The 16,228-nt window shown below is 43.6% G+C and overlaps 1 protein-coding gene across 7 annotated transcripts in view; it reads right to left on the minus strand.

The window, feature by feature from the left end:
* The window catches only part of CAMTA1 (calmodulin binding transcription activator 1), a 483,528-nt gene that overhangs the window by 334,157 nt on the left and 133,143 nt on the right, over positions 1-16,228 (minus strand). For all 7 annotated transcript variants that reach the window (XM_068916223.1, XM_068916222.1, XM_068916220.1 and 4 more), the window contains one exon: positions 10,499-10,566. In XM_068916223.1, the coding sequence (XP_068772324.1) occupies positions 10,499-10,566 (68 nt within the window). The remainder of the gene's footprint in view (positions 1-10,498; positions 10,567-16,228) is intronic.

The raw sequence follows: 16,228 nt of genomic DNA on the forward strand, positions 1-16,228 counted from the left end.
GTCTCAGATGCTCTTTCTGTATGCTGCCTTTAATTCTCAGAATATATTGGTAAAATGAGAGAATATCATTAAAGGTTAATTATGAGCCATTTAAAGGTTACTTTTGCATATCTCTCCTCCTGGACAAAAGATGCTTCCTCATTACCATACCAGAATATAAATTAAGTCATAAAGCATTTAAAACGCAACAGAGTCCTTGGTTTGGTTACTGTTTAAAACAGTATGAACAAATACCAGTTTACTTGGCCCTCCTGCAGCCTTTACACATTACACAGAAGAGGGTATCTCCAAAGTAGTCCCAAATTGAGAATTAGAGCCTCCCTACTTCATGATTAAATCCTTCATGATACCCTCCAACCTGAAAGCACACAATATGTAAAAACTATTAAGCAGTCTGGTTCCAGCCATCATGAGTCCCAAAACCAAAACCTCTTCTGATGCATTTTTTTTTCTTTCTTTCCCCTTAACCAGGGCAGAAACAGCTACTATCTTATTCAGCTCAGAGTCCATCACATTCAGAAAGTACCTACCAAACAAGAACTTGCTCATCACATGCAACAGCCCTCGAAAACCTGAACAACCTTCTGCTCCCCATAATATTTGCTCTAGAAGTCATCAGAGCCTAGTCAAATTTTAAATGTCAGTTTTGTCCAAAACTTAACACTACATATTGTCGTTGACCATATCTATCTACAGAAAAAGCTTACCAAGCCTCACTGAAGGCAGACTGTAGTTTGCTGAATAATTTATCACTATATTATCAGGTAATTGCTTTTTCTGATGATTCCACATATTCTACGGTTCTCCGTTTCCGGGGAGAAGGGGGTGAAACCACAGAACCGTTTCTCCAGGTCCACGTGGAGACAGGCGGCCGCCGCGCTCCCGTGCGGGCCGCCCAGAGGCCAAGAGCCGCTTTCCGCAGAGCGGGGCCCGCGCGCGCCCAAGAGCCAGGCAGCGACGGGAAGGGGGCTCCGGCCGCCGCCGCCGCAGGGGAACGGCGCTTACGGCTGTAACTGCGGCTGGCAAGTGACCTTGGACAGCCACGAACGGTTGAACAAGCCTCTGTGCCACGTGCAAGAAGTGACCCGGAGGAGCACTGCAAACTCCTTTCTGCTTCGCTCCAGAGAGGAATGAAACACGAGCGTTTGCACCAACTGGATCCTGGCGTTAACGGATACGCGAATATCTCCCCGACGCCTAAGTCTGTCGGTACGTCTTTACCGGTGACGCAGCTCTCCTGAGCTGCCAGTTAAATATTAAGTGAAACAAGCTCTCCAGCAGCACAAGCTTTTACCTCCTGCCTAGCTGAATAATTCATGGGGAACATCTGAATGAAATGCTTCAAGAGACTGACCTGATCTGGGTCAGGCAGCTGATGGCTCCCAGCGATCCTGCTATTGGGTCGTTTTAAAACAAAAGGGACGAGCTGTTAAAAGAATTAATTATTGGCTTCTCTACTCCCTGGGACCACACTGACTAAAAATCTATGTGAATCAATGCCTATTAAAGCCATCTCAGTACAGCTCATCCTCTCCAGGAGGAGAGGAGAGGAGGAAAGACTCAGAGCGTTAAGAAGAAAGGGTTAAGAGTCATGAAATCTTTAAAGTGTGAAAAGAGATGTGCCATATTTAGCAGGGATTATGTCAAGCAGCATCCCAAGCTAAAGAGATCTGACAGCGCACACATTTCCTCTCATAGAGGAAAAAAGGGTCACATCAGACCCCAGACATATAAATATATATTTCCAGCAACACAAGCAGAAAATCCCACATTTCAGCATCATGCATAGGTAAGGTTGATAGCCCTAAAAACTTCAGAACATATGAGATGTATGAGAAAATAAGGCCCTTTAAAACCTGCCTTAGATGTTAAAGCAAGGTCTGAGGAGTATTTTTTATTTGCAATAACCAGACCAGGAGGGCAACAGAACTTCCGGACTCAATCCCAAATTCAGAACCATCCTTGCACGGCCTCTTGCACCCACGGGCTTTGCCTCGCTCTGCAGCCCGGAGCCTCAGGAACCGCAGCTCACGTCTGCGGCACCGAAACGTCCCGACGGCTGCCGGTTCTCTCAGATCCTGAGGCATAATGCTGCAGAAACTCAGTTCTGCATTAAAAAAAACGCCAGCGTGGCACTCCAGGCCTGAATCAAAACGAAAGAGGATCCTGAAAACTCCTTTCAGAGCATTTACCCACTGCAGTGGGAACATCAAGCGTAAGGGTCAAGAAATCCCAGGTTTCTTCAACAGCTCACTCAAGAGCTATCAAAAAACATGCGCTAGATTCCTACAGAGGCTACTGTCCATTTTATCACCCAGTCCAGGGTGCACTGTCAACACTTTTGGTCTGATCTTGCAGCTAAGTAGGTTGAGTTCAAAAGGATAATTTCATTACATCTCTAACTCAAGAGCTCATGCCTCTCTCTCCAAACTGCTGCAGTCGCAATCACTGAAAGCAAACTACTGTGTCAACACCTTGTTTGTTGGCACCCACCCCTCCTTTTTAAAGCGTTTACAATATACATTTAAAAAAGTTTTTTTTCCAAAAAAAAGCTGACTTCAAGATAATGACTTAACACAAATTAATTCTAAAGCACAACTGTTTTCAATCTTCATTTAAAACCAACCTTAGTTAATCTCACTTTAGTGACATAGGAAATAGAAATTTCCTTAATAAAATAAGTTATGAATATTTATTACCTATTTTTAACCTGAAAATTGAACAATTCAATTAATTTTACTATTACTTAATACAAAATTATACTGCAAAATTCAAAGATACTTTTAGAACCTCTAGCAGTCTCAGACAAAAACAACTAGTAGAGATATAATGTAATTATGCAACATTATTTATAGATATTTATACACACTGTACCCGAACAAGAAATATTCTATCCATACTCAAGGAGATGGCAAAAAACCCCAAACTCTCAGCACAAGTATCGTCTGGGAGCGAGAAGCATCAAGACAGTAAGCCATATTTGTTTAGCAAGCTGCCCAAGCTCCAACTCCGAGACCTTGAAAGTCAGTTTTAAACATGCTTTAAAATAAAATAACATTGCAGCTAAGGGAATTCCAAGAGCAAGTATGTTCTTTGAACTAGAATGAAGCGTAAGGAAGAAAAACAGACCTATTAAAAAAAGAAGTCTTAGAAAGCAGATGAGAGAAAAGTCTAAACATTCAAGGGGACAAAAGCACATTTAAACCCTTAAATCTGCTCTTGTAACAGATCCCCAAGAAGGTGATGCTTCTGAAAACCTTCATTAAAATAATTTGTTGGTTCAATACCGATTGCCTCGCGGAGGATGTGGCAATTCTTGGAACATCAGAGGAAGAGAACTAATGCTGCCTCTGCGCATGGAGCCGGGTAGCACCTTTTCCCAGTAATTCTCCCATTTTGAACAACTCCGTTAACTTCAACCATATCCTTGTCTAATCTGAGATACTAGTGCTTGCTTAATAACTACAAAGTTTTTACTCTTAGCATATTGGCACACAACAGAAGCCTAACTAGTGTTGCTCTCAAAGGGGAACGTTTGCATTTCTTTTCGCTTTTACATCCCTACAGGCAGTTTTGCTGAAACAGTGATTTTATTGCATTATCCTGCCATGCTCCCTCTAAATCTCATTGTGGACTGATACCCTCCACTTCAGCCTAGGTAGAAGCCCATATTTAACATAACAAATTGAATTTCATAGCAAATGTGAAAACTCCAGGGGCAGCAAAAAGTCACTGACAAAATGGAGGAAAAACAAACAATTGTTCTAAGTGCATTTTTAATCAGAAAGAGTGATTTCTAACCAGTTTGTAATGTAATCTACATCCTCTGCGTCAGAGACCAGCACTAGCAAAGCTGAGATGAATCCACGGTGGAATAGTCCTTTCCAAGACAAACCAATGAGGAAAGAAAGCTGGACTCTATTTTTCTGCTTTTCACTGCCTTGGAATTTCATTAGGACTTGGGCTAGGTTTAGCTTCACTGCAGTCTCAACTTACCATCAGCTTTAGGAATTGTAATCTTCACAATTGCCCATGAAAATCAAGAAATCCTTTCTCCTCTGACCCAGCTAACACCTTAAAACCATATCCTTTCACTACCGCTCCACAAATTGAATTCTGCACCTTTCCTCCAAAAAGGAAAGCGCTAGAGGAGCGCTGATCTTGCTCGAATTCTACGCAAGTTTTATTCTCCTTCAGCATTGACGTGTTTTCATCCATTGAGTTTTCCCAAAAGCTAAATTCAAAGAGCTAACACGGGGCTTACGCGCATCTCTAAACCCACATCAATTACTTTCGCTTACCCCTAACCAAATCTTCAGTGTCTCTCGTGTCTTTGACCGGCTCCACACCAGTCCTCCCAGTGACCTTGAGATCCACAGTAGGCATCAAGCACAGTCCCTGCCTCCTTCTCAAAGGAAAAGCACTAAGAGGCAAGATGCACCTTTCCCCTTTCTAACCATACTTTGCAAACGGAGTAAGCCTTTTTTCACCATTACCAACTGGGTCCTGACAACTTTGTGATTTATTAGGTCAGAATTATCAATAGGAAACACTGCGCATCCTGCTGCCGTTGTCTGTTAAGGGAAAAGCAACGCTTGTTTTCCTTAAGCTAGGAGAGGGAAATTAAAACACTAAAAATAAACCAGTAGGTAGCAGAAGTAAAACTAAATTACCACAAATAGATACTGACAGTATATGTAAATTACTATTGATTTGTATGAGTACACTGCCACTCAACTTTTTTTTGTTCCAGAAATATTAATCACTGCCAAGTTTCACTGCCTAAAAATGGCATTTGGTTTCTTTCAGGGCTGAAAATCCACATTTGGGAATTTCCCCTGCCACTTCACATATTCGTGCAGAGGACAGCTTATCACAGTGTCACTTTCGTACAACATTTCCCAAGAAACGTTTATCTTCCCCGTTCTGTGAGTACCAACACTAAATTTTCTATTTACTGTGATATATTTACTACGCTCAAGCTCAGTCCCGCCTCCCGTTCACATCCCAGCATCAGCAGGTCTGCAAACAGGCAATGAAGAAAGCGGATACACGGGAATGCTGCACACACAGAGGCAAAAGGAAGGCTGGAAAGGGGAAACTGCTCAGCTTCTGGAGCCCCCTTGGAGAAGGCCAACGGTGCTCAAGCACGTGCCTGGACGTGCCATTTGCCTGTAGCACAGGCTACGCCGTCCACACACGGAATGACTTTCTCCTCTCCTGCAGGTGCCTCGGGCTGGAAAACATCTTACTTTTGACTTGGATAGTAGCTCTGACAGTGGCAACTTCCCTTTTTGGGAGCAATCACTACGCACAAGACTCATGCTAGTTGCTTTAGGTTAGCATGGTGGTTTGCTTCTGCAGAGTGGCCATGCTCATGGCAGACCTGCAGCTCGGGGTTGCACCTTGCTTCTGAGGGTACTCTCCACTGGGGAATGCAGCTTTTCATCACTGCAAGACCCCCACAAGCAATTCAAAGCCAAATCATAGCTCAATCTATCAGGATTGTGATAGTCTCAGTGAAATCCATCTCAAATAGAAGATTTAAACAGAATATTTTCTTTCTAGCCTACAGATGCTATTCTTCAAGGTGTGAAGAAAATAAATATTCACAGACTCGGGAAGAGATTCTTATTTGAGATGGATTATTTCTCCAGGAAGTTATGGATTCCTGAAAATCTGATAAACATGCCTCTTAAAAATCCTACCAGCCTGGGAAGACAAGATGGTTGATGGGCTGACTATCGCATTTCTATACATTGCTCAGGGAAGAGCTGGTCTTGGGACTATCTGCTGAGGAAGTAAACGCCGTCTGGGGCCTACCTTTGACCAAACACACAAGTGCTGCTCTGCATTTACGCAGCTTGCTTGGAGATATTGCATAGTTCCATCTCACCTGCTAGAACAGCAGGTCAACAGACACTTCTTAAATATGGCCAACTAGATATTTTGTTAAAGCAAAAAAAACCAACAAAAACAAACAAACAAATCCCAACAAACCAACCAAGCTTTGCCAGATTGTTTAAACTAGCTACTGAAAGAGCATGAAGCCTTTGTCACAAGGTCATATTCAGAACTGACAAGACAAGATGAGAGTTTGCCAGGGACTGTAGCTTCTGCAACAACATGCAGCTACACAGTGCTGTGTCGCAGTGTGTAACAGCAATAACCACAGGGCGCATCCCCAGTGAAGGGCAGGAAAAGGATTACATCTTAACAAGTGACTACGTATCTCAGTTTTCCCCAAAAAATCTCTGGTTTTCCTGTGTTTTACAGCAGGCATTCTTCCTCCAGTCTCCACTACAGTCACAATTCGGCAATATTTGCAGGATCCTACTACATGACTGTAATAAATGCTGTGTTTTTATTTGGTATCACTGGACTTAAACTAAAAGCCCACTGTTAGCCACAAGCCTGCACCTGCCAAAGCACTGCAGATCTGATTGCAAGAGCCCAAGCAGAGCTCTGGAGGTGCCTAGCAGCATGCGTGTGAGCGCACAGCTCATCACAGGAGCTGTCAGACCCTGTTGAGCAATGCATTTCTGTTCCCATTATCTGGTACAACACAGCTGATTCAGAGAGCGATCATGCAATAGAAATGTGAGCGTTACTGGCAGTTAAAATATATGCATCTGAAAGCAGCTGCTCTACAGGCTTTCCCAGGGAGCAGCTGTAACGGGAAGAGCCGGGATTTCCCAGCCCGTTCAGCCCAGCACAGCCTGGAGCACCAGCCGCGGCCCCGACCTCGGGGCTAGGCTTCACCCTAAGGGCAGCAGAGGTTCGCAGCCAGGATCGCTCCAGCTGTCTACAGACCGACTGCCGTGCCAGGGAGCTCACGCACAGCTTTTAAACCTTGGCACTATCCAGCACCGCAAGTCTGGGTTTGAACCAAACTCAAGTGCCGACCTTCTGAGAATGGGCTTCTTGGGGATGTAGGTACGATCCTTCTTTGTTGCTCTTAACTGATTTTTGTTTTAGAAAAAGAGATCAAGTAAATGCTGCCATCACCTAAAAAGAGTGGTCAACCTAACGCAGCGCAGGAAGAGGCAAATAACCCTGCAAACACAGTTACAAGGAAGATAATAGCCATCAACTGGAGGAAGTAACATGACTTCATTCTCAGAAATCAATAACCAAATGCCCCAGACTTGCATAAAAACGGTGAGATCTGGTGCGCTGCAACTCTTGTGTCTAAGGCTGAAACACCCAATTCCATTCCCAACTGAGAAGCCAACCTTGCAGCCTCTGCTTGTTGCTAAATCATTTCAGCTGTCTGTGCTTTACTCATGAAACAAGTGAAAATGCATTGGATGATCACAAGCATATTTTTAAAATACTCCGAAAATAATGAAAGACTAAAACCAATAATTACAGAATGTACTTAGAAACAAACTAGTATCTTCCAATAGCAGAATATTTTTGAAGCATCACCACACTGGTAACTGGAACACTGTGGATTATCTGGCAAATTAACAAGTAGCTAAACACCATCACAAGAAAACATCAAGGTCCGTGCATTGCAGAGTATACTTGTTCAGTTATGTCGATAAACTGAAAGATTTAGGTATAACAGTATTCTAGTAAATGAATTAGCATATTTTATAAGAGTCATTCTACAAGAAGTTTCATAAAAAAGCAGTTTTAGGGACCTTTGAACATTCTCCTAGCTCCTTTGATGTCACTACAATGGATGTTATAAGAGGATTCCTTTTCCACCTATGACCAAAACCATAACTGGCTAGTACTGCACTGAAAACACACTTCATGAGAAAGGTCAAGCATTTTGACTGCAGTCACATGGGTGTTATCTGAAACAAACTCTTCCACCTTGCCACCTTAGGTATTATTAGTTCAGTAATCTGAGTGTGGGGTTTTTGGGTTTTTTTATTTTTTATTTTTTTAAACTTAAAGCTTACTAGGTCATACCACACTGAACCAGCTCAGCAACAGCTCCTTTGCATGAAGTCTTCAACTGGACTGCAAATAAATTATATCGCCAATATTCAGCATTCAAGGATCTTGCCCTGTAATATCCAAATTGTAGGACAGGCAACCAAACATGAGATTGCAGTTATCCATATTTACTAGGAATCCTTAGTGACATCACGTTATATTCTTGAAACAGTTTCAGCCTGTTTTTTCAGTTTTAATATGTCAAACATCCAACAGACTTTATATTTTTGTGCACAGAAAAGTAACTTGTCACACAGACAACTTCCACCTCTTTTTCCCTATTAACACGGTCATCCCTAGCTAGGGGAATCCTACAGCACATCCCACTGCTGAACCGAGGTGCTCGCCTGCCCCACGTTCTCTTGATGGCCAGGGTGGAGCAAGGAGGACAGCTGGGGAGTTCCCGAGTCCTCGGACAACAGCATGGACAAACAGCTTGTTCCCGAAATGCATAGTCCAACACTTCTCAGAGTGTCTTAATAAAATGATACCTAGTATGAATTGAGGAATCACTATTAAATGAATTCCTAAATTGACTAAGTGTCAATGGTCCAATTCATTTTCATTAATTTTCTAAAATGAAATTAGCTGCACCCACCACAGCAAACAAAGAACGGGGAATTTTGCAGTTCAGTGCTGGATCAATGTTATTAATTTTTTAATACTAAGAGCCCTGATTGTATGAACTCAGCATTTACCTGCTCCAATTAATTTTAAAAAAAAAACCTATCAAAACTAACTCAACTATTTAGGAAGGTCCTTGAACAGCCATCGCAACTTTCCTTCTCCTGGGACATTATTTCTTTCAAGTGTAAACACACAGGAGGATAGTATTGTAATATTAATAAAGAAAACTGTTATTTTCATGCATTGCCTTCAGCAAAGCAAACTCACTCTTAGAAATCATAAACCACAAACACATTTATAATCTGATATCTTTAATGATACCATGCATATCCCCTGACTATTTAATATACACTCTCTGACCACTTAATAGGCTTAGCTGGCAAAGGTTCTGCAAGAAGATATTCTGCATTAATTCTGTAACTCAGATTACCAGGTCAAAAAAATAGCTTTTTCCAGTATTATCATATTACCTGTTGTGCCACAGCTGAGCAGCGGAGCGAAACAAAGCATTTACGCACTCCAAAGGAAAGAGAGGGAAAAAAAAGCAAGACCCCTGTCATCAGCAGAAAAGATGCATTAAGGCCCCTTCAACGACCATGGCAGCTTTGGTATGTCAACTGGATCTTACAGAACCATTTGAGATAGCAATAGGGTTTCCAGTTTCTTTCTCCAGACGTTACAGACAACATAAGTAATGTTTTGCTTATTTTCAAAAAGAGGCCACGCAAGTTACAGAAGAGCCTGGGAAAGATAACCTAAAGTTAAATAGAAATTGTTTTCTAATGTTCCATGGAAAGCAGTCCTCCTCTGTTTTCCAGCTGCTCTTGCACTGCCCTCTTTATCTACGTCCTCTCTTCAGTTGTGAGCTATTAAACATTAATTTGTACTATTTGTTACGGTCAATAACAGCTCTTGTGTCTTACTATAATTTCTGCCCCTGCTAATTACAAAGGAATACCATGCCAAACCAAGCAACTCTAAGACTCTTCTTGCACTGAGTCTGCACTACCTGCCTGTGGGCATCGGTGGGGACGTGGGACAGGAAAATGCTCCGAGTCCTTTTTTTTTTTTTTATTTTTTATTTTCTTCCAGCAGCAAGCAACCTCCCATTTGTGAGCTAGATGTGAAACGCATCGTGCAGCTCCTTTGGGGCACGGGCGGGGGTCTGCCAAGCTGAACCCCCGTGGCTCCCTCTGCTAAGCCTGGCGATAGCCAGGACGCGGGTGTGGAAAAATCCCACAACATCGGAAAACAAGAGTCTTTTTGCGTTACTGACATGTACTGAAACTTCAAGTCTCAACACAGTGGAAACGCCAGGAAAACATCTGCAGTCTAAACTTAATGCATTGGTTCCCACGGGGCTGGAGAAGTTAAACATTTATGGCAGTTAGAAAAATACATGACATTTACTGAATAATAAACTGCAGACATGTCTGTTAATTTGGCTTTTTGGGAGCTCCTCAGCATGAGGCACTTAACCCCAACAAGAAAAACACCAAAACACAAACAATCCCAGAGCCTGCATTTTAAGCAGGCAAAGCACAAGGGAGGGCTGGGGGAGAGGGGGTGTTATTTATGTATTTAAAGTTCCCGGCTGCAGGGAGCGTTGTCAAGATAAATAGCCTACAATCTCACTCAAAGTCCTTAAATCCATTCATCTGAAGGGATACAATTAAATGTTGAACAATCAGGTTCAAACTTTATCCTGTCAAGATTGCAGCTGTTCTATTTTTAATCAATCTGATTTCATTCAATAAAATGCTCATTAAGTCAATTAATGAGACTTTGGTGTCGCAAGCCATCAAGCATGACTTGGAGTTTTCACTTCGTGGCCAATGAATTGATTAGCAAGTCAAGTAATCAATGCAAATAAGTCAATGTACATTTTCACAGGCTGAATTATTAGCAGCAATGTTACCTTGTTTTAGGGGAAGTTGTTAGCCATTCTTCATGCTTTTCAAATGTTATTAAATAAGCTGCAATTTCCTGAAAAATAAAACATAGAAAAAAGGAATTATATTGCATGGCTGTTTTAGAAACTTGAAAATTTTCATAACATGCAGTTCTTCTAAGTGTCTTCACCTTGGAAAAAGGAGCCACCATCCCCACCAAGTCTAATTTTAGCTCTGTCACTTGCATCAGTTTTGGAAGTCTTACCATACCACGACATTGAAAGTTTTTCTGCTAAAACCAGTTTATAGTATAGATGTATTTCAGTCTCTGAACAGGGATCATAAGATATTGTTCCACAGCATGCATGTTATTACAGTTAAAAGCACACAACTATTTTCCAACTTTCATTCAGTCACGCCATCCTATAACCGCAGAACCATACCCTTCTTTTAAGGTAAAAGATGGTTCAGTTAGTCAATTTACTTATTTACGCCACCAAAACCAAGCTTATATTAACTTAAGCAAGGATACAAGCAAGGAAATACATTAACATTTTCTAACACAGCAAATCCTTCAGCAGCGTCACCGACTGCGGAGCTCTGAGCGCTCGGCATTACATGAGAGGGCTACAGGAGAGACAGGAGAACGTGGACACTTGAAGCTAAATTAAATATGTATAAGTAGAACAACATCATTGCAGATAGAATTGCTGAATTATTAATCGCTACCATAAAAAGCCAGTGGGTGACATCAATGCAAGTCATTGCTCCTACTTGCAAGGCCTGACGCAGTCGATTACCTTCGGATCCAAATCGATTTGCTCACAGGAAACCAGGGTCCAAGTTAAATCACAATGGGCTGGCATATCCATCCCACAGACTTGGAAGCACTGCAAAGCAATTCCCTCAAGGCTGGTGAAGGCACCGAATAGCTATCATGGAGCAGTCTGGAGGAAGCGGGGAAGATCCACAGGGTCGCTCAGAGGGGAGCTCGCGCCCGACACCGGCGCCACGGGCGGACCTGCCTCCCAGGGCCCTCGCGGCTCTGCCCAGCCGGCGGCAAGAGCGCTTTCCTCTCCAGGAGCACAAGCCCAATGCACAGCATGCTCCGAATTCCCAGGAACCCATCGCGCTGCTGCGCGATGTGAGCTAGAACGAGCAAAGCAAAGCAATACAAGGACAGAGGCGCTTTTTCTTTGCGTCATTTAATTGCCACATCTTGGATTCAAGTCATAATCAGCCAAAACAAATTTTTTGTTTCACTATTTTGTTGTAAGTTATGTCTCCCTGGTTCTTGACAGATAGGCTGTACTACATGAGAGCCTGTTTAATTCAGCACCGAGCTGTAACTCTGGTACAACTTTCATACACCAGTAAATGCTGAAATCACTCAATTCAGGCCAAACAGCAAGAAAAAACACAGATAACTTTTCAAAGGAGACCTACTAACGCATCTATTGAAGGATAGCTTCTCTCACAGTGGTACTTTGCCTGGAGATGGCCAAAGACCCCCAGAAGCCTGCAAGTTTACACAGACTTCTGTGCCCATCAAGAGACGCTCAGATGTACGTAGCATTTTGGTCAATCGTTTTTATCTAAAAATTAAAGAGCAACCCCCAATCAGGTTCAGATTCTTCTTCTGAGACGCCTGGAATAGCAATAGCCATATAGAAAGGTCAGTGAAGCTGGCTTGAACATCCAATTGCCTTAAATTAGGCTCAAAAAAAAAAAATAAAGGGTTCAATCTCCAGATTTTTTTTTTATAATAGAAGTGTCTACAGGCTATGCAATCTAGAAGATAACATACATGCAAAAAAGGGGTCTTTTGACCATGAGACAATTTTTTTTAATGAGAATTCTATATAAGGGTTTTATCTGTATCATACCAAAGCTAAAAAAGTCTGCAACACTCCCCAACCAGCTGGCCCAAGCATCTGCTAGAGCCACAAAATGCAATTATATTACTCCCAAACGAGACGTAAAAATATCTTGTTTCCAATACTCTTGGTTTTAAGACTCATACTTAATGTCCTCCGGGTATTTTGATGGTGCCAGATCTGTGCTCTGTACTTTATTAGAGTTGTGTGAATGTCATATTAATGACTCCTAACCAACATGTTTACGCTGCAAATAAATTCTCCCAGAATCCACTGCACCCCTCCTCCTACAAGCAAGGACTAGCCTGCCTTTGTAAGCCACCCCGCTGGAGTCGGTTATCGGAGCGGCACCACTGCTACGCCAACGAACAGAAGTCGCCGCAGCTCTGAGAGCTCCTCTTAGTTCCTGGCTAATTGCTACCTGAAGCTCGGTATCAGCCCAGAGCAGCGCTCCCCCGGCACAGGGGCAGGGGCTCCCGGCGCGCCGCGTTGGCGCAGGAGCCTCAAGCGCGAGCTCCAGAAGCGCGAGGGCGCGCAGCTCAACAGGTCCTGCCCGAGAGGCTCGACGGGCCCTGGAGACGCGCAGCGCTCCCTCGCGGGGGTCCCTGGCCCAACCCTCTCGCAAAGCTTCGCCGCGCGGGCCGCGAGCTGTAGCGAGTGCTCCGAGTTTATATATAAAAATAACACTCTGCAGCTAAAATTCTTCAGAAAGAACAACGAAGGGAGATTAGGGCTTGTTGGTTTTAACGTGTGCCAGATTTGCCATGAAACGCAATTTTATTGTCAACGAAAACCACATTATGTCCTCGAAACACTACATTACAGTATCTTATCTTAAAACACCGACAACCTTTAAAGCTATTGTGGAACTACCATCACTTGATGGTTAACAGAGCTATCTATATGCGTCTTCTAAAAGAGAAGTCCCATAGAGCTACTGGCAGATGGTCTGTATAAGCAGGCATTTAAAGAAACAAATCCCTTCAACACAGAGATGGATCAAGCTGATTCACCCTCAAAATCCTGCAAAAATAGGCACGGTCAGTGGGTTTAAAATTAGCATACAACTTTGCCCTATTCCTACTAAAATCAACGTGCCATAAAGAGAACAAAGCAATTCATAACTTTCATGACAAACAAAATCTGTGCGGTGGCTAAACAGACTTCCTGTTAGCATAGGGAAAGAGTATTTCAGTTTAATGAATTGAAGTCCTATCCGAAGACTTGCTTGCTTTATTATCTCCAGCTGGCCTACACATTGCATATGTGAAATCTTCATCCCCGAACTGTCACGGAAGAACTGCAGCGACGAAATGCTACTGTTTGAAGGCAGAACATTTGTTTTCCCTCCGCTGACCTGGACTTGCTCAGCAAGTTTCAGCAGAGAAAATAAGTAGATTTAAGATCTCCATTATCATCCCACTCAAACAAACAGAAGCAGTGAAAGAAAGAAAAATGGTCACAGAACGATAACATGTATAGAAGATATACAAGCAGTTCATTCTTTTGATAAGTGTGCTTTTTTTTTTTCTCCAGGTAGCCAATAAATATGGAAGAAAAAGGATGGCCATACATTTCAGTGAAAAAGCACATCCCTAAAAGATACAGAGCACCCAGGACTTGGTCACTGAGCTCCTGGAGAAGGACACAATCAGCCGTATTAGGAGGCTGTTTCACTACATGCATCTTCAAGAAAAATTCTACCCAAGTACCCTGAAAGCAGTATTTCTCACTGCAAATCGTTTGGTCTAATGGCAGTAGACATGGGAAACTGCAAACCGACCTTACAGCAAGGGCTCTGGCTCACCCATACTGCAGAAAATGCAGCTGCTTCTTGCAGCTAGGAACTTGGGATGCAATTTCCTAAGAGACTAAAAAAAAGACACACCACACATACCCACACCCCCCCACACAACGCCTTTGCGGTCAGCGTCTAGGAATCCATACTGCAGGCAGGCACATCACACGAGCCACCTGCTCAAGCATGCACACACCCGTGTTCGAGTGTTGCTCATGCAGATGCTTTAGGAGTTTCTACCCCCACTGCGATAACGTGAAAAACAAAAGCTCCAATCAGACTCAGAGTTAGATCTTTAGACAATTCAAAATACATAATTCAATTCTTCTAAGAGGATAAAAGAAGGATTCACATCAACTAGGATAGGAGTTCCCAGAGGCTTTCTGCTTAATGATATATTGCAGCCTGATTTCCCGCCTCCAGAGGAAATACCTTGGATAACAAGGAAAATCTAGCTCACAGTAGTGCTATAAATTAACATGTACAGTAAAAACACAATGCATTCTCCACGCTGCCGTCCAGAAGTAGCCAGAATTACAAGGACTTACAAATGGGATAACAAACACAGGATTTACGCAAACAGCGCAAAGCAGTGCCGTGAGCGTTTCAACAGAAGACCCTCCTCCAGCTGTTCACCACTGCGGCCAGCTTACAGAGCCGCTCCACTGCTGCGAAACACGTTTCCCCAGGGTCTAGGTCACCCCCGCACACAAGGATCCCAAGCCCGGGCCCACGCGAGTTCTGCGCCCATCTGCAGTCCCGCAAGCCAGGACACGCCACTCTTCACCCACTCACTGCAGCAGTCCTCTGCGTCACCAACAGGAGCTCGGCGTGCGCAGCAGGGCCGCGAGCAGCCTTGCAGATGCCCGCTGTCCTCAGAAGAGCGCCTCCGTCCTCCAGTGCAGCTTGCCTCTCTACAGCTGCAAAGGGCAGCGGTGGAGGATTTACAAAATAAAAACACTTTGACTAGAATTACTTTCCTGAAGCAAACAGCTCCACGCTACGTAGAGGAGAAACGAGCAGAAATTCGTATTTACAGCTTGACATCTACGTGCCAACTTCTGTCACTGCATAAGTAACAAGAATCTGGAAAGTAATTTCTTGTCTACCACCTCAAATCATAGCAGAGCTGCAAGAAACAGATGATTCAGGGCTGCTCAGCGATACTTGGAGTAAGCATGCACAAAAAAGCAGCCAAATAAAAAGATTACTCTGACAAACTGCATTCCTGCGATCAGTGAAAAGTTCACAGAAAGTCACCATAGTTGAGAGAAAAGAGAATATTTTCAGCATAATTTCCAGAAACACTGAAGCAGAACTCTGGCACGCGCACCAGCTGTAACTTGCAGCCACGTTTGACAGGAGCTTTAGAAACAAATGCATTTAAAAGCCATAAAGGGGGCACGGTCCGAACTGCTGGGCCATACAGATCTTACCAAAACGCACTGAAAGGGGACAAGCATCCACTGATCGCCCAGCTCTCCACGAAAGAGACGCTCCCGCCGTTCCCCGGTTTCGCAGGGCAGCGCAGCGCGTTGGCCGCGGCGGCGTCGCCCACGTTGCGTGTGCTCCGCGCACGCCGCCGAGCCTGCGGCTCCCCTGTCGTGGAGGGAGGGGAGAGAGCGAAGCGAAGAGGAAGGAGCGCCAGGTAAAAGGGCAACGGCTCGTGCACGATTTGAAGCAGCACAGCAGTACCAGCTGCCTACAGAGAGGTGCTGGAAACATTTGCTGGTACTGAAGAGACTCCAAACCACCAGCAATTGGAGGTGACCGGAGAGCCCCAGAAACAGAACCCCTGAAAACACGTTAAGAGCATACAAAGAAGTCCTATATGCCACCAACTGTGCTTCTCAACTTCGCAACCCTCAAACCCTATAAAATTAAAGACAGAAATTAACCATTCCAGAGTTCGCACACCCAAGGTCCAAACCGATAAACGCACTGATCAGAACTGCCCATCTCTCCACAAAGCCGACAGTTCAGAGGCTCCTCAACAGCCCTTAATGGAATCGCATCATCTGTAAAAGCAACTAGTACTAAAAGGAGATAAACAGACAAAAGAAATAAGGTGATACTTCTTA

Source organism: Struthio camelus, chromosome 21 (assembly GCF_040807025.1).
Source record: "Struthio camelus isolate bStrCam1 chromosome 21, bStrCam1.hap1, whole genome shotgun sequence".
Taxonomy (NCBI): Eukaryota; Metazoa; Chordata; class Aves; order Struthioniformes; family Struthionidae; genus Struthio; species Struthio camelus.